This window comes from Carcharhinus amblyrhynchos, chromosome 33 (assembly GCF_965287045.1).
Source record: "Carcharhinus amblyrhynchos chromosome 33, sCarAmb.v2.hapA, whole genome shotgun sequence".
Classification (NCBI taxonomy): Eukaryota; Metazoa; Chordata; class Chondrichthyes; order Carcharhiniformes; family Carcharhinidae; genus Carcharhinus; species Carcharhinus amblyrhynchos.
Genome location: NC_137356.1, coordinates 6,735,697 through 6,754,556, shown reverse-complemented (window position 1 = coordinate 6,754,556; position 18,860 = coordinate 6,735,697). Strand labels below are relative to the sequence as shown.

The 18,860-nt window shown below is 46.1% G+C and overlaps 1 protein-coding gene across 1 annotated transcript in view; it reads right to left on the bottom strand.

Annotated features, from left to right (window-relative positions):
* notch3 (notch receptor 3) overlaps positions 1-18,860 on the bottom strand; it is a 209,319-nt gene that overhangs the window by 46,376 nt on the left and 144,083 nt on the right. The window contains exons 10-17 of the mRNA XM_080216675.1: positions 16,213-16,326; positions 12,666-12,899; positions 10,944-11,054; positions 9,895-10,087; positions 7,416-7,561; positions 5,802-5,915; positions 2,634-2,753; positions 2,354-2,506 (exon numbers count right to left, since the gene is read on the bottom strand). Of these exons, the coding sequence (XP_080072801.1) occupies positions 2,354-2,506; positions 2,634-2,753; positions 5,802-5,915; positions 7,416-7,561; positions 9,895-10,087; positions 10,944-11,054; positions 12,666-12,899; positions 16,213-16,326 (1,185 nt within the window). The remainder of the gene's footprint in view (positions 1-2,353; positions 2,507-2,633; positions 2,754-5,801; positions 5,916-7,415; positions 7,562-9,894; positions 10,088-10,943; positions 11,055-12,665; positions 12,900-16,212; positions 16,327-18,860) is intronic.

The following is an 18,860-nucleotide window of genomic DNA, read 5'->3' as shown; positions in this document are numbered from 1 at the left end:
TCCACCTTCTTCTGTCGGGAAAAAGATACAAAAGTCTGAGATCACACACCAACCGACTCAGGAATAGCTTCTTCCCTGCTGCTGTCAGACTCTTGAATGGACCTAGCTCACATTAAGTTGCTCTTTTTCTACACCTTAACTATGACTGCAAGTTAGCAAGTGTGAGGTTATCCACTTTGGCAGAAATAATAGTAGGAGGGATTATTATTTAAAAGGCGAAAAGCTGCAGCATGCTACAGTGCAGAGGGACCTCGGGGTCCTTGTGCACGAGTCACAAAAACCCAGTCTGCAGGTGCAGCAGGTGATTAAGAAGGCAAATGGAATGTTGGCCTTTATAGCAAGGGGGATAGAATATAAAAGGAGGGAGGTCTTGCTGCAACTGTACAGGGTACTGGTGAGGCCGCAGTTGGAGTACTGTGTGCAGTTTTGGTTGCCGCATTTGCGGAAGGATATATTGGCCTTGGAGGGAGTGCAGAGGAGGTTCACTAGGCTGATACCGGAGATGAGGGGGTTGGACTATGAAGAGACATTAATAGACTGGGTCTGTACTCGTTGGAGTTTAGAAGGATGAGGGGGAATCTTATAGAGACGTATAAGATAATGAAGGGGATGGATAGGGTAGAGGTAGAGAGATTCTTCCCGCTTAGAAAGGATAGCAGGACTAGAGGAAACAGCCTCAAGATGGGGGGGGGGGTGTGTGTGTGTGCAGTTTAAATCAGAGTTGAGGAGGAACTTCTTCACTCAAAGGGTGGTGAATCTCTGGAATTCTCTGCCCATTGAAGTGGTGGAAGCTACCTCGCTAAATATATTTAAGTCACAGGTAGATAGGTTTTTGACAGACGAGGGAATTAAGGGTTATGGGGAGAAAGCGGGAAAGTGGAACTGATCCACTTCAGATTAGCCATGATCTTATTGAATGGCGGGACATGCTCGAAGGGCTAGATGGCCTATTCCTGCTCCTATTTCTTATGTGTTTACGTTCTTATGACTGTGACATTACATTTTGCATCTTCTCCTTTCCTTCTATATGAACAGTATGTTTTGTCTGTATAGCACGCAAGGAACAATACTTCTCACTAATACATGTGACAATACTAAATCAAATCCATTTATGTTGTGTCTTTAATTTGAAAACGTCCTCACCCACTTCACAGAAGCATAACCAGACCAAAAGTGAACCAACAAGGCCATTTCTCAAGGGGCTGACAAAAAAATGAGTCAAGGCATAGTCTCCAAGGAGGGCATTAAAGGAGGACAGAGAGCAAGGGATCTGTAGGAAGGTCAATTTAGAACCTGGGGCTCAGACAATGATATTCCAAACAAATTTCTGGATGCTCAAGAGGTCATGGTTGGAAGAGATCTTATGGGGCTGGAGGAGGTTACATAGATAGGGAGCGGCAAGACTAGAATGAGAATCTTATTCAGCAACTTGCATATCTCCCAGTTTATCTGGCTTAGACACAGGCTGTGGTTTCACGTTACTGTTTTTTTGTAGGTGCATTGGCCGTGCTAAATTCTCCCTCAGTGTACACGAACAGGTGCCGGAGTGCGGCAACTAGGGGGTTTTCACTGTAACTTCACTGCAATGTTAATGTAAGCTGACTTGTGACACTAATAAATAGGCTTTAAACTTATGGGGAGGCGATGGCCTAGTGCTATTATTGCTAGACTGTTAATTCAGAAACTCAGCTAATGTTCTGGGACCCAGGTTCGAATCCTGCCATGGCCAATGGTGGAATTTGAATTCAATACAAATTATCTGGAATTAAGAATCTACTGATGACCATGAAACCATTGTCGGAAAATGCATCTGGTTCACTGATGTCCGTTTAGGGAAGGAAATCTGCCGTCCTTACCTGGTCTGACCAATATGTGACTCTAGAGCCACAGCAATGTGGTTGATTCTCACCTGCCCTCAGGCAACTAGGGATGGACAATAAATGCTGGCCAGTCAGTGACGCCCACATCCCACCAAAGAATTAAAAAAATGTTGGCAAAGCCAGCATTTGTTGTCCACCTTACGGAATCTAACTTTGCGACATGTCCAGCCATTTCAGAGATGCAGTTACGAGTCCACTGCACTGCTATGGGTATGGAGTCACATGTAGGCCAGACCGGGTAAGGATGGCAGATTTTGTTCCCTAAAGGACATTAGTGAACCAGATGAGTACTTATGGAATCCAATATTCTCATGATCATCACAATTTTTTTATTTGCGAGTTTCCTAATTAACTAAACTTAATTTCCCCAGATGACGTGGTGGGATTTGAACTCAGGCCTGATGTTCAAACATTGAAAGCTTTTCTTTGTTTAACATCAAAGAGATTTTACTGTAGCTGAAGTAAATACTTACTGGGAGTACAATCATTGATGTCTGTTTCACAGTCACGCCCTGTGAACCCGGGCTGACATACACAGATGTAGTTTCCCAATGTGTTGGTGCAGGAGCCTTGATTTCTGCAGGGATTGGCTGCACACTCGTCCACATCCACTTGACAGACCCGTCCTGAAGCGAAAGGAGGGAGAGAGGCAGAAAGTGGTAAAGAACACCGACCATTTCCCTCTGAATGTCAGTGAGCGTTCACCGCACTAAATTACTATCTTCATACCGCGCTGGGGGATGCCTGTTTTACCTTGCCATCCCTCTGCACAGGTGCACACAAAATCCTCATAGTCCAGGGTGTGCTCACAAACACCTCCATTCTCACATGGGTTGGGCGAACACGGAACCAGCACGTTCTCACAGTTTGGTCCTACGGGGAGACACAGCAGCAAATTTCACCCTTGGATTATTGAACAGACAACACTGTGCTAACAGGACTCACTCCTTAAAGCTGCTCGAGTTAGAGTCATAGAGGTTTGCAGCATGGAAACAGGCTCTTTAGGAGTTGGGACATCTTGTTGAAGTTGTACAAGACATTGGTAAGGCCACACGTGGAATACTGTGTGCAATTCTGGTCACCCTATTATAGAAAGGTTATTACTAAACCAGAAAGAGTGCAGAAAAGATTTACTAGGATGCTACCGGGAATTGATGGTTTGAGTTATAAGGAGAGGCTGGATAGACTGGGACTTTTTTCCTTGGAGCATAGGAGGCTGAGGGGTGACCTTATAGAGGTATATAAAATAATGAGGGGCATAGCTCAGCTGGATAGTCAATATCTTTTCCCAAAGGTAGGGGAGTTTAAAACTAGAAGGCATAGGTTTAAGGTGAGAGGGAGAGACACAAGAGGGTCCAGAAGAGCAATCTTTTTCACATGGACGGTGGTGAGTGTCTGGAATGAGCTGCCAGAGGTAGTAGTAGAGGTGGGTACAATTTTGTCTTCTAAGAAATATTTATACAGTTACATGGGTAAGGTAGGTTTAGAGGGATATGGGCCAAATGCAAGATTAGGTATCAGCTTAGTGGTTAAAAAAAAGGGCAGCATGGACAAGTTTGGGCTGAAGGGCCTGTAAACTTCTATGACTCTATCTCGGGGCTCAAGCTATGGTCATGATTAGTTTGGACCCCAATATATCCTTTTGGTTTCATTGTAATGAACAGTTTGGGTAATCTACAATTTAGTCATGATTCAAAACTTAGTATGTGAATAAATGTATGGTAAATAGGGCACTGTGGGGCAAACAATCCTCCCTCTTATTGTTCACGGATAGTGGTTGGTGATCCTTTCACGTCTAATGTCACTCAGAAGCAGACAATATCAGCCACAATGAATATCTTGACGTGAGTTGCTGAACTATTAATGTACAACAGCAATTAGTGACAACTACGTTTGGTGACCACAACACGGACGGCACAATGGCAGAACGGTTAGCACAGCCGCCTCACAGCGCCAGGGACCCAGGTTCAATTCCCACCTCAGGTCACTGTCTGTGTGGAATTTGCACATTCTCCCCCTGTCTGCGTGGTTTCCTCCAGGTGCTCTGGTTTTCTCCCACAGTCCAAAGATGTGTGGGTTAGGTTGATTGGCCGTACCAAATTGTTTCTTAGTGTCAGGAGGATTTGTAGAGTAAATATGTGAGGCCTCGGGTGGGATTGTTTTACTTTTTATTCATTTGTGGGACATGCGCATCGCTGGCTGGCCAGCATTTATTGCCCATCCCTAGTTGCCCTTGGAGGGTAGTTCAGAGTCAACACATTGCTGTGGCTCTGGAGCCACCTGTAGGCCAGACCAGGTAAGGAGAACAGATTTCATTCCCTAAAGGGGCATTAGTGAACTGGATGGGTTTTTCTGACATGCGACAATGGTTTCTTGGTTATCAGTAGATTCTTAATTCCAGATATGTTTTATTGAATTCAAATTTCACCGTCTGCCGTGGTCCCCAGGACATTAGCTGAGTTTCTGGATTAATAATCTAGCGATAATACCATTAGGCCTTTACCATTCCCTCTGTCCTCACCAGATAAAGCTCGTGATACCAAATAAACCTGTTGGACTTCAGCCTAGTGTTGTGAGACTAATAGTCACAGAGTCATGGTAAAATCCTGAACTGTCCAATATGGCACTGAAATAAGACATAAGACATAGCAGCAGAATGCAGCCACTCAGCCCATCGAGTCTGCTCCACCATTCAATCATGGCTGATATTTTTCTCATCCCCATTCTCCTGCCTTTTCCCCACAACTCCTGATCCCCTTATTAATTAAGAATTTATCTATCTCTGTCTTAAAGACACTCAATGACCTGGCCTCCACAGTCTTCGGCGGCAAAGAGTTCCACAGATTCACCACTCTCTGGCTGAAGAGATTCCTCCTCATTTCTATTTTAAAGGATCGTCCCTTTAGCCTGAGGTTGTGCCCTCCGACTACTGGAAACATCCTGTCCATGTCCACTGTATCCAGGCCTCGCAGTATCCTGTAAGTTTCAATAAGATCCCCCCTCATCCTTCTAAACTCCATCGAGTACAGACCCAGAGCCTGCAACCGTTCCTCATATGACAAGCTCTTGATTCCAGGAATCATTCTTGTGAATCTCCTCTGGACTCTTTCCAAGGCCAGCATATCCTTCCTGAGATACGGGACCCAAAACTGCTCACAGTACTCCAAATGGGGTTTGACCAGAGCCTTACACAGCCTCAGAAGTACATTGTTGCTCTTGTATTCTAGCCCCCTTGACATGAATGCTAACACTGCATTTGCCTCGCTAACTGCTGACTGAACCCACACGTTAACCTTAATCTGCAGATCTGCAAACAGATTCCAAAGGATTCATGAAAATAAAGGAGCCTAGACACAAGCTTGCTGTGGAACTTGATCATTTTGAAAAGTAATAAGCTCTCCTGTTACGGTGACAGAGGCTGAGTCACCCACACGCTCTACAGAAAGGCAACCAAACTCGGTAAAAGTTGGCAAGTCCTGTCACACATACAGCTGAAGACTGCTTCGAACTAGAAGCCGCTTTCTTGCACGTAGCCATGCATGCTATTTACACAACAATCCGGCAAATACAATTGAAGAGCGACTCATATTAATCATTAACAGGAAGCATTCTGGTGGTCCCACTTGCAAGTGAAACATTAGCATGCAAGAATGCTTTAAAGTTTATTTATTGTGTCACAACTACGTTTGCACTAACACTGCAATGAAGTTGCTATGAAAATTCCCTTCATCCCCCGACAGCGCTCTAACCCTGCGCAGGGAGCCACAGGTCCTTGCAACTTGACCCTTTGTGACTCTGAGCTGCTCATTAACGAGGACAATTAAAGAGTGCAATAAAAAGTAAAGCCAAAAAGGAACAAATCTCTTTTCATTGTTGCCGTGACTACTAAGGTGATCAGAGTTCGGGAGGTTGGGTTCTTACCTGTATAAGGCAGTTTGCACTGGCAAGTGTAACTGGCAATCCCATCCACACAGGTTGCTTTGTTTAAGCAAGGATTTGACGCACAATCATTGACATTGACTTGGCAGTGCTGGCCTGTGTAAAAAAATCAAATTGCATTTTTCAGTTAGACCACAGCTTGGAAGTGGCTCAGTGATGCCCAGCTTTGGGGACACTTGCTGAAGGAGGATGGTGAAATTAAAAACAGGCACAACATATTGTAGTAACAAAGGTATCTCTGCATTGTTTGTGCAATGGAAAAAAGGGTAATTAGGAAAGGGCAACAAGTGCTGGGCCTAGCCAGCGATGCTGACATCCCATGAATGATTTCCAAAGAATCTTTAGGCAGTGAGTTGTAATGTTATGGAACTGTTGAGGCACTGCCCGAAAGGATGGTGGGAGGTACGGTGGCACAGTGGTTGGCACTGCTACCTCACAGCGCCAGGGACCCGGCTTCAATTCCGACCTCGGGTCTCAGTCTGTGTAGGGTTTGCTCTCTTTCCCCCTGTCTGCATGGGTTTCTTCTGGGTGCTCCAGTTTCCTCCCATAGTCCAAGTAAGTGCGGGTTAGGTTGCTTGGCTGTGCTAAATTGACCTAGCGTCAGGGGAATTGGCTAGGATAAATGTGTGGGGTTATGGGTATAGGGCCTGGGTGGGATTGTGGTCAGTGCAGACTTGATGGGCCAAATGGCCTCCTTCTGCTCTGTAGGGATTGTAGGATTGTATGGATGAATGGTGGCAACAGATTCAACAGCACCTTTTTAAAAAAGTTAAGGAGAATGAGGAATTTTCAGGGCGATTAGAAAAAAGTTGGGATTAATTGGATAGCTCTTTCAAAGAACTGACACAGGCGCAATAGGCCAAAAGGCCTCCTCCTGAGCTGTATGGTTTGATTTATTTATATTTCAAATGATAGGCATGTGAGCTATGTACTAAAACCATCACGTTATATTATCTTTACCGGCTTTATGGATTAATGGACTAGGTTAATGGCAGATGGCACGGTAGCACAATGGTTAGCACTGCTGCCTCACAATGCCAGCCAGGGACCTGAGTTCAATTCTGGCCTCGGGTCACTGTCTGTGTGGAGTTTGCACTTTCTCCCTGTGTCTGCATGGGTTTCCCCAGGTGCTCTGGTTTCCTCCTACAGTCCGAAAAATGCGCTGGTTAGGTTGATTAGCCATGCTAAATTGACCCTCATGTCAGGGGGATTAGCAGGGCAAATATGTGGGGTTACGGGAATAGGGCCTGGGTGGGGTTGTTGTTGGGCTTGATGGGCCGAATGGCCTCCTTCTGCACTGTAGAGATTGTATGGATGAATAGAAAACAGCACCTTTTTTAAAAAAGTAATGGGCTTTAAGGGAAAGGAGGAATTTTCATGGCGATGGGAAAAAAGCTGGGATTAATTGGATAGCTCTTTCACAGGTGCAATGGGCCAAAAGGCCTCCTCCTGAACTGTAAGATTTGATTTATTTATATTTCAAACGATGGGCACGTGAGCTATCTATTAAAACCATCGTGTTATCTTTACCAGCTCAGTGGATTAATGGACCAGGTTATAACGGTGTATGAGGAAGTGTAGGCCTATTTAACATACCTCGAAAACCCTCCTTGCATTTACAAATGTAGCCATTCACCAGGTCAGAGCAGCTCCCTCCATTCTGGCAGGGGTTGGATTCACACTCATCCTCGTCGATATCACAGTTCATTCCTGTCCATCCCGCCTCACACTTGCACTTGTACCTGAAGTGAAATTGTTCGAATGTGAACAGCGAAGCAACCAAAGACAAAAGGATCATGAGGCAAGAAGGAAAAGAAAAGCTGCCTTCAGATTCAACAATGGAGAGGAGAGCAAGAGGGAGATTGAGAGGGAGGAGAGAGAAAAATGAGAGAAAGACAGAAGGAGGGAGAAAGAGACACCAGAAAGACAGTGAGAAAAGGAAGAGCAGGGAGGAGAGAAAAGGGAGAAGGGAGGGAGCAAGGGCATGCACATACACATACACACACACGCGCACACACACACACACACACTCTTTCTCTTAGACGCAAACACACACACACATACACTCTCTCTCACACACACACACACATACACGCCCAGGTTTGTTCATTCAAATTAGTCCACCTGGTTTGAAAGCTAACCGCTCTCAGCACCGTAAGGTGTGTAGGCAGGATTTCGGCTTCCGATCATGGACCTGTAAACCCACTGCTAGGCCACACAAACGAGGCGTGCATTACATAGCGTTCTAATTCATCTCGCAATTCTCTGAACCCTGGAACGTGGGCAGCACGGTGGCACAGTGGTTTGCACTGCTACCTCACAGCACCAGGACTCTGGGTTCGATTCCTTGGGTCACTGTCTCTGCGGAGTCTGCACATTCTCCCCATGGCTGTGTGAGTTTCTTCCGGGTGCTCCGGTTTCCTCCCTCAGTCTGGAAAACGTGCTGGTTAGGTGCTAAATTCTCCCTCAGTGTACCCGAACAGGTGCCGGAGTGTGGCAAGTCGGGGATTTTCACAGTAACTTCATTGCAATGTTAATGTAAGTCTACTTGTGACACCAATAAATAAACTGTAGACTTTAACTTGGAGTATGGGGTCAGGTTTTAACAGTAGCAGCTGTGGCAACGTCCAGAGGATTAGAGAAAACAACAGCAGCAAGAATCAACACCCTGAGGAGAGCAGGACATTGGGAGGAGTAGCAGGCAAATATTTAAGGGGTATTTTAACCTTACCCACCCATCAGAAAATGGATTGGATTTAATGCAATATGCGTTTTACACTTGGTACCAATTTAATTCTCTTGAGATCACGGGGGCAATCTTGAGCCCGCTCTCTTTGTCCATGGGAAAAGTGGCCAGGGCCCAAGAGGGGCCAGCAAGATCGTGGCTTTTGATTCTGGCCACTACTCACTAGTGACATAATCAGGATTCCAATACATTTGAACAAAGAACTATATTATTCAAGACCTCCCATGTTCAGGGAAAAATAGATGGGGTGGTGCCGGTATTGACTGTGTGCATAGAGGGGTTGGGGAAAGGGGGTCTGGTATTTGGGGGGAGGGTGATGAATGCTGGCTCTGATTGAGGGAGGGGGAGGGGGGATGTAGGGAGCCTCTGAGACCTCTATGATGGAGGGGTGAGTATGTGGTCCAATCAGGGCACTCTTAAATATAGCGCCCTGATTTCCGTGCAGCCAGGCTTTGCCAGTAGTTTGAGGCTGCTCCTCTATGTGACAGTGTGAAACACACCAACCTGTTTCTTTGTGACAGAATGTGATAAGATCTGGAGATTCGGGGTGGCATAGTGGTTAGCAGTGCTGCCTCACAACACCAGGGACCTAGGATCGATTCCAGGCTTGAGTCACTGTCTGTGTGGAGTCTGCACATTCTCCCCGTGTCTGTGTGGGTTTCCTCCGGGTGCTTTGGTTTCCTCCCACAGTCTGAAAGACGTGCCAGTTAGGTGGATTGGTCATGCTCTGAGGTCACGTACCAAGCGACTCAAGAACAGGTTCTTCCCTGCTGTTATCAGACTTTTGAATGGACCTACCTCACATTAAGTTGATCTTTCTCTATACCCTAGCTATGATTTTAACACCACATTCTGCACTGTCCCCTTTCCTTCTCTATGATTGGTATGCTTTGTATAGCGCGCAAGAAACAATATTTTTCACTGTATACTAATACACATGACAATAATAATAAATCAAATCAAATCAAATAAATTGAGCCTTAATGTCAGAGGGACTAGCTGGGGTAAGTGCAAGGGGATAGGGCCTGAGTGGGACCGCAGTCAGTGCAGACTCGATGGGCCAAATGGTCTCCTTCTGCACTGTAGGGATTCTATGATTCGATAAAAACACTGTTATTTCTTGGTAAGATTTCACCCCATGGACAGCAAACATTGAGAGACTTAAGTTAAAATGACCTCTTTTATTTCTTCTCGAATTAACGGGGAGGGGCAAACAGCATTGAGGAATGAGGCACATCTGGGCAGCCGAAGCAGAGCCACAGCTGCTGACCTGAAAACAGGGAGAGAAAGGCTGGGAATTCTCTGGTGCTTTGCTTTTGGTGGCCTTACCCATTGATGTCATCGTGACAAGTCCCGTGCACACAGGGACTGCTGCTGCACTCATCCACCTCGGAGTAACATAGGGCATCATGGTAGCCATCTGGACAGAGGCAAGAGAAGCCGTCCTCGCCATCGATGCAGGTTCCACCATTCCGACAAGGGTTCGACGCACACTCGTTAATTTCAAGGTTACATTGCGGGCCTGAAAGAATCAAGTGACTTGCTTACAAGCTCAATGAGGACGAGAGTTGAAAAAATCCCAGCAGCAGATTTATGGCGAACATTGCCAGCCCTTCCACTCCCAGCAGATTCTACTGGCAGGGCCTTGCACACTCATGCTTTTCAGTAAGAAGTCTCACAATACCAGGTTAAAGTCCAGCAGGTTTATCAGGTATGCTCCTTCATCAGGTATGTATTCAAAAGGTGGCAAAGTGTAGCACTTGGGGCGAATGGAATCAAAGGTTACGGGGAGAAAACAGGATCAGGCTACTGAGTTGGATGATCAGCCATGATCGTGATGAATGGTTGAGTGTGCTCGAAGGGCCAAGTGGCCTCCTCCTGCTCCTATCTTCTATGTTTCTATGTCTATGAAGGAGCAGTGCTCTGAAAGCTCATGATTCCAGTTGGGCTTTCATAGAGTCCCTACAGTGCAGAAGGAGGCTATTCGGCCCATCTGCACCAACCAGAACCCCACCCAGGTCCTATCCCCATAACGCCATGCATCTACCCTGGCTTGTACCCCTGACACTAAGGGGCAATTTAGTACCTAACCCACACATTGTTAGACTGGGAGAGGAAACCCACGCAGACATGGGGAGAATGTGCAGACTCCACACAGACAGTGACCCAAGCTGGGAATTGAATCTGGCTCCCTAGCCCTAGAAGGCAACAGTGCTAACCACTATGCCACCGTGCTGCCCCTTTAATCTGGTGTTGAGACTTCTTACTGTGCCCACCCCAGTCCAACGCCGGCATCTCCAGCTCAGTGAACAAGGTATCAAAAAAGTGGCGTTAACTGCAGAATTCAATTCCATCGAGCTGAAAGCAGGTGTACTCACCTGTGAAGCCTGGTTTGCAGATACAATCATAGCGGTTAATGCCATCCTGGCAGATCCCATAATCGCAGGGTTCACTGGCACAGTCATCATGGTTAATCTCACAGTTGACACCTGCAATTAATGGTACAAATGCCAATGAAACACTCAAATAGCAACACAGTGAAAAGCCAGGAAGGAGTCTATTCTGTCATGCTCCAACAACACCTCTAACATCAGGCTTATTTAACAAATAACAGGGAAGCTGGTATGGTTTAACACTTCTCAATATGCTGATTGGTCACCTCAAACCCATCTGATTGCACAGCCATGTTGCCACCAATATTCCTTCCTGTTCTATAAAAACACTCGCCTCAAACAAAGTCAAGATTGAGAGAGAAAGGTTTATAACTGTGCAGCTGGGAGTCAGAACCTGAAAACTCCCCAGGCCGCCCAGTGACTGAATCTGAGTGACAATAATTCACAACGATGCTCAATCCTCTACTTTACCCTGCCGCTAAAATCCCTCATCCCTGGGGTATCTCCCCAGCCCCTGCTCAAAAACCCTCACATCCTTCAAGTCGGGGGACCAGAACTGCAATGCAATGCCACAGTAGTGGCCTAACCAGATCTTTCAAAAGGTTCAGCAAAACTTCTCCTACATTTGTACCTAATACCTCTCTTTATGAAGCTTAGGATCTCACATGCTTTCCTGACCATTCTCTCAGTATGTCCAGCTGCCTTCAAAGATCTGCACATAAAAACACCCCAGGAACCACTACCACTGAACACTTGTTGGAACTGTGAGGGAATTTTACTGCCTTGCCCACCCGAGGCTCTTAAGATCCTGTCCGAGGCCCATCAGGGAATTTCGTTCTGCAAGCCTCGCCTGCCCCAATTCTGGCGAAGTGGTAAAATTCTGGCCATTAAGTCCATATTCCCTCTCTCTATCCCTCCTGTCAAAATGCATCATCTCACACCTTTGTGAAGCTTGAAGATTCTTTAATTAAACTGTAATGGAAGTGTTTGAGTTTCTTTGCTGCTTTTCAAAGGGCAGTGGGTGAGGCTGGTAGTGTGGAATTACGTTGCGAGCCAGCAATGGAGAGGAGGCAGATAAAACAGGCCCCAATGCTTTGGTCCCCACTGGGTTATTCTTGAGCACTCCCTAGAGGGCAGCCCAAGAGTAACATTTGGGAATCTGAGGTCAAGGGCTAGTCACTCACTGAGCATTGGAGTAGTCCGAAATACAGAATCACTGAATCCCTACAGTGCAGAAGGAGGCCATTTGATCCATCGACTCTGCACTGACCACAATTCCACCCAAACTATCCCCATAACCCCTCATATTTACCCTGTTAATCCCTCTGACACTAGGGTTAAGTGAGAATGGCCAATCAACCTTCCCTGTGCATCTTTGGATCCACCCAGCCCTTATCCTTGTAACCCCACATATTTATCCTGCTAGCTCCCCTGACACCAAGTGGCAATTTAGAATGGCCAATCCACCTAGCCTGCACATCTTGTACATTTGGAGGAAACCAGAACATTTGGGGATAACTCACACAGAGATGGCAGAGAACGTGCAAACTTCACATTGACAGTGATCCAATGCCTGGAATCGAACCAGGGTCCCTGGCACTGTGAGGCAGCAATGCTGACCACTGTGCCGCCATGCCGTGAGTAGATCAAAAATGAGAGAGGAAGTGAAAGCAATAACATAGACCAAGAATTGGTTTTGATTGTTACCTGAAGTTCCCTGTTGGCAGTGACAGATGTATTTATTCACCAGGTCGATGCACTTGCCAGAGTTCTGGCATGGATTGCTATGGCACTCATTGATCTGATTCTCACAGCGGTAACCGGTGTACCCAGGTTCACAGTGGCATGTGAAGCTGGCAATGCCATCAGCACACGTTCCATGATGACAGGGGTCAGGGCTGCAGTCATCAATATTCCTCTCGCACAGTTTCCCCTCAAAACCTGCAATGAGAAAATAAACCAGTCAAACAATAAAGGACCCACAGAATCCCTACAGTGCAGAAGGAGGCCATTCAGCCCATTGGATCTGCACCAACCACAATCCCACCTAGGCCCTATCCCCATACATTTATCCTAGCTAGTCCACCTGACAGTAAGGGGCAATTTGGCATGGCCAATCCCACCTAACCCGTGCATCTTTGGATTGTGGGAGATCACCTCTCGTTCTTCTCAATTCCAATGAGTCCCAACCTGTTTAACCTTTCCTCACAAGACAATCCAGGATCATCGGAGTGAACTGTCTCCAATGAAATAACTGCTGGAATTTTATCTCCTTGACCTCCCAAGGCCAACGGAGAAGGCCATTCTGCGAGTCTCGCCTGCCCCAAGAATCGGGGCAGACAAGGCAGTAAAATTCCGGCCAATATCTTTCCTTAACTAAGGAGACCAAAACTGCTCACAGTGCTCCAGATATGGACCCACCAGTACCTGCAAGAATGAGCTAGCTTGCTTAGTTTTGGGCAATGGTTCTAGAAACAGTGGGGGAGAATGTCCACAATGATGGTCATGTTAATTGGAATTGGTCCACAATGATGGTCATGTCAGTAGGACGCTTTGCTGAGGGAGGGGACATTGACCTGAGAATAGAGGCGAGGGCTGTTGCCTCCAGTGGTCAGTCTGTTTGTTAGTTTCACAAATAGGCTTACATTAACACTGCAATGAAGTTTCTGTGAAAATCCCCCAGTTGCTACATTTTGGCATCTGTTCGGTTACACTAAGGAGAGATTTAGCATGGCCAATGCACCCTAACCAGCACATCTTTTGGACTGTGGGACGAAACTAGAGCACCTGGAGAAAACCCACGCAGACACGGGGAGAACATGCAAACTCAACACAGACAATTACCCTAGTCGGGAATCAAACCAGGGTTTTTGATGCTATGAGGCAGCAATGCTAACCACTGTGCTGCTCAGTCTGGGAAGGGGGCAGGTTGGCCTGAATCATTGCCATCGTAACCAGGGGAAACCATGGGCAAATAAAATAGAAAGGGGGGAATCTGTGGTGAATTTTGGGCAAAATTCATAAGATCCATCAGGCCAGTAGTTAAGAATTAACTGATCCATTAGGCTCAGCTACACATTTATCCATTAATGTTAAAACAGTAGCACATTAGAAATCATAGAAAGATCATAGAATCCCTATAGTACAGAAGGCAGCCATTTGGCCCATCCAGTCTGCACCGACCACAATCCCACCCAGGCCCTATTCTCGTAACCCCTCATATTTACCCTGCTAATCGTCATGACACTAGGGTTAATTTAGCATGGTCAATCAACCTAACATGCACATCTTTGGATGTGCGGGTTAGCCAAGTTATATCCTGCCAGGGTACAATCTCCACACACATATATATATATATATATATATATATAAAATCCTAAAATGTTTTCCTGTTAGAACTACCTCTAATTTATTGTGCAATGAGTGCAATTTGTCTGCAGTTTCTGTGTTAGTGCCTGACAAATAGGCAGCGAAATTGGTTCTCACATTCGCTCCATGTGCCACCTCAGGACTGATCTGAGGCCCTGTGGCAGGGAGCAAAAAAAAAGGGGCTGGAAAAAAATAGCACAAACCTGCTATTGTTCAACAGAATATTCTATGAGCTGTCAGCACAATAGACATCATATCCAATAGGCTTCCCTGGTGCCTGGGTCCAGATCCTGTGAATACTAATCAGGCTAGCTTGAACAATACAGCTTTATCTATTGAAGGGCCTTGTTAGTGTCAGTCCCTCAAGATGTTTTATTTTTCTTCAACTCATCTGTATATAAATTTAACATCTTCTGAAAACTGGTCAAAAAAAAAGCTTCTCTTTAACTCCTCAATTGGAATGAGGTAAATCAATGAATCAGTAGCTGGAATTCCAGCTATTTAATGGAGGTTAATTATTTGGCAGTAACATCAAGTTCAATGTAGGACCCAAATTTCCTTTATTGCATTTTGAGATTTGAGTAAAGGCAGCTCCTGCTAACGTGTGTACACCAGTTTCATCCTTAAAGGCCTAAATTCATGGAAATAATACCAGGAGGATAACATTCCAGCCACACAAGAATTACAGAAGTGGACTTATTACATCTTTACTGTTTGGTAGCTGGCCTGTCAGTCGTGGTACTGGGGTGTGTGATAAGGTGCACAGAGTAGGAAGCATCAAGAAAAACATGCCCCATTTTGGGCCAAGAGATACCCTACAGAAACTGCAGTTTATCTGTATAAAATAGTTTCCATTTAGTTGATTTATGAGTATTGCAAGTAGGCTTGCATTAACATTGTAATGAAGTTACTGTGAAGCTTTTTTAAAGTTTATTTATTAGTGTCACAAGTAGTCTCACTTTCACACTGTAATGAAGTTACTGTGAAAATCCCCTAGTCATCACACTCTGCTGTCTGTTCGGGTACACTGAGGGAGAACTTAGCACGGCCAATGCACCTAACCTGCACTTCTTTCGGGCTGTGGGGGGGGAACCGGAGCACCTGGAGGAAACCCACGCGCAGATTCAGGGAGAATGTGCAGACTCCGTATAGACAGTGACCCAAGCTGGGAATTGAACCTTGGTCCCTGGTGCTGTGAGGTAGCAGTGCTAACCACTGTGCTGCCCTGCTTGTTCTCCACAGGATTGTAGGGCAAATTACTTTCTTACTCCCACCACTCAATAAGAGTTTATTAGCAATTTTTGGTACCAGAAAATTATATCCCCTCCTGCTTGGACTCTTGCCAGCTACCATCCATAACCATCAACAGGGAGGCACGAGGGCACAGTGTTTGCACTGCTGCCTCACAGCTCCAGGAATCCGGTTCAATTCCCAGCTTGGGTCACTGTCTGTGCGGAGTCTGCACGTTCTCCCTGTGTCCCGGGTGGGTTTCCTCTGGGTGCTCCAGTTTCCTCCCACAGTCCAAAAGACGTGTTGGTTAGGTGCACTGGCCATACTAAATTCTCCCTCAGTGTACTCCAACAGGCGCTGGAGTGTGGCGACTAGGGGACTTTCACAGTAACTTCATTGCAATGTTAATCTAAGCCTACTTGTGACAATAATAAGCTTTAACTTTAGGGACAATCCACGTGGTCAATTCCTCAGGCAAACCATGAGCACTGAAATGCTGCTCTACTGTGAAGTCATCACAAACAAAATTGTACCATGGATCAGCTTAGCCATCGTGTTGCAGTGTCTGGGCTTTTGCAGTGTTAGTGGTAACTGGGTGTACTTTGGTTTTAAAAGTGGTTACGCCCGAGTGTGAGAAATTAATTTACAGGCTTACCTTCCGCACATTTGCACTCATATCCATTAGGCCTATCGACACACTTGGCTCCGTTCTGGCAGGGAGTACTCGCGCACTCGTCAATGTCAATCTGGCACATCAACCCGGTGAAGCCTGCAGAGGAGGGGAAGAAAACCGCTTAGCGTTCCCCGCTGTCACAAGCTTGGTGGACTTAAACTGGGAGACCTCAGTCCTGAAGTTCTCCAGTAATTATTTGCAGACCTCAACTAGAGTAAAAGATCAAGACATGCCATATTATCCACCAATGGTCAAATTCTGCATTGCCCTAACTTGCCGATTCATGCACCTGCATTATGTGATGGTTTGCTGTCAAGCCTGCTATAATTGAATGCCTGGAGATGAAGCCAATTTTAAGTCCTCACCCCAGCTCAGATCACTTGCAGAACCCATCTACTATTCACTTGATGGGCCCAATCTTTCAAAAAACCGCCTCCTGTACCTCCTTCCTCCTATCTGTTCCCAGAAAGAAGTCTCACAACACCGGGTTAAAGTCCAACAGTTTTATTTGAAATTATGAGCTTTTGGAACGCTACTCCTTCATTGGGCAGTCGCTTGATGAAGAGGCAGCGCTCCGAAAGCTCGTGATTCCAAATAAAGCTGTTGGACTTTAACCCAGTGTTATGAGACTTCTTACTGTGCCCAGCCCAGCCCAGTGCTGGCATTTCCACCTCGTGGCTATCTGTTCCCAGTGGGGAGAACAGAGGAAAGAAATTGCAAGTACTCCAAACTTTTATCAAACAAGAAAAACGATCTTGTTTTAAAAAGGAGCTAACTTGTGTAGCTTATAGTCAAGTGCAAACCCATTGTACCATGAAGTTTGAAGTAGGACATTTTGCAGAACCCTCAGTTTTTTCTTTTCATTCTTTTCAATACAGCCACTTTCCAATTTCCGTAGTTGGTTTAGCTGTTGTTTAATGGGTAGCATAAGAACATAAGAAATAGGAGCAGGAGTAGGCCATCTAGCCCCTCGAGCCTGCTCTGCCATTCAATAAGATCATGGCTGATCTGATAGTGGGTTCAGTTCCACTTTCCCGCTTTCTCCCCATAACCCTTAATTCCCTTGTCTGTCAAAAACCTATCTACCCGTGACTTAAATATATTTAGCGAGGTAGCCTCCACCACTTCAACAGGCAGAGAATTTCAGGGATTCACCACCCTTTGAGTGAAGAAGTTCCTCCTCAACTCTGATCTAAACTCCTCCCCCCCTTATCTTGAGGCTGTGCCCTCTAGGCCTGCTGTCCTTTCTGAGCGGGAAGAATCTCTCCACCTCGACCCTATCCATCCCTTTCATTATCTTACACGTCTCTATAAGATCCCCCCTCATCCTTCTAAACTCCAACGAGTACAGACCCAGTCTATTTAGTCTCTCTTCATAGTCCAACCCCCTCATCTCTGGTATCAGCCTAGTGAACCTCCTCTGCACTCCCTCCAAGGTCAATATATCCTTCCGCATGTGCGGCAACCAAAACTGCACACAGTACTCCAGCTGTGGCCTCACCAGTGCCCTGTACAGTTGCAGCAAGACCTCCCTGCTTTTATATTCTATTCCCCTCGCTATAAAGGCCAACATTCCATTCGCCTTCTTGATCACCTGCTGCATCTGCAGACTGGGTTTTTGCGACTCATGCACAAGGACCCCCAGGTCCCTCTGCACTGTAGCATGCTGCAGTTTTTCGCCCTTTAAATAATAATCCCTCCTACTATCATTCCTGCCAAAGTGGATAACCTCACACTTGCTAACATTTGTACTCCATCTGTCAGGTCCTCGCCCACTCGCTCAGCCTATCTAGATCCCTCTGCAGATGTTCCAAACCCTCCGCACAATTTGCTTTTCTACTCATCTTTGTGTCATCAGCAAATTTTGTCACCCTACACTCAGCCCCTCCCACCAGATCATCCATATAAATGGTAAATAGCTGAGGCCCCAGCACCGATCCCTGCGGCACTCCACTAGTTACCAACCACCAATCAGAACAGCACCCATTGATACCAACTCTCTGCCTCCTATTAGACAACCAATCCTCTATCCACGCGAACACCTTACCCCCAACTCCATGCCCCCTAACCTTCTGAAGCAACCTTTTGTGCGGCACCTTATCAAACGTCTTTTGAAAATCAAGAAACACTACATCCACCGGTTCCTCTCTGTCTACCACACTAGTCACATCCTCATAGAATTCCAGTAACGAATCCGTGCTGCGTCTGCTCTATCAAACAATTCTTCTCTAGGTGCCTCGCTGTTTCTTCTTTGATGACAGATTCAAGCATTTTTCCAACAACAGACGTTAAACTAACCGGCCTATAATTCCCTGCCTTTTGCCTGCTACCTTTTTTAAACAGCGGCGTAACATTAGCCGTTTTCCAATCTTTCCAATCACCTGCTGCACCTGCAGACTGGGTTTTTGCGACTCATGCACAAGGACCCCCAGGTCCTTCTGCACCGTAGCATGCTGCAGCTTTTTGCCCTTTAAATAGTAATCCCTCCTACTATTACTTCTGCCAAAGTGGATAACTTCACACTTGCTAACATTGTACTCCATCTGCCAGGTCCTCGTCCAGTCGCTCAGCCTATCCAGATCCCTCTGCAGACTTTCCACACCCTCTGCACAATTTGCTTTTCCACTCAT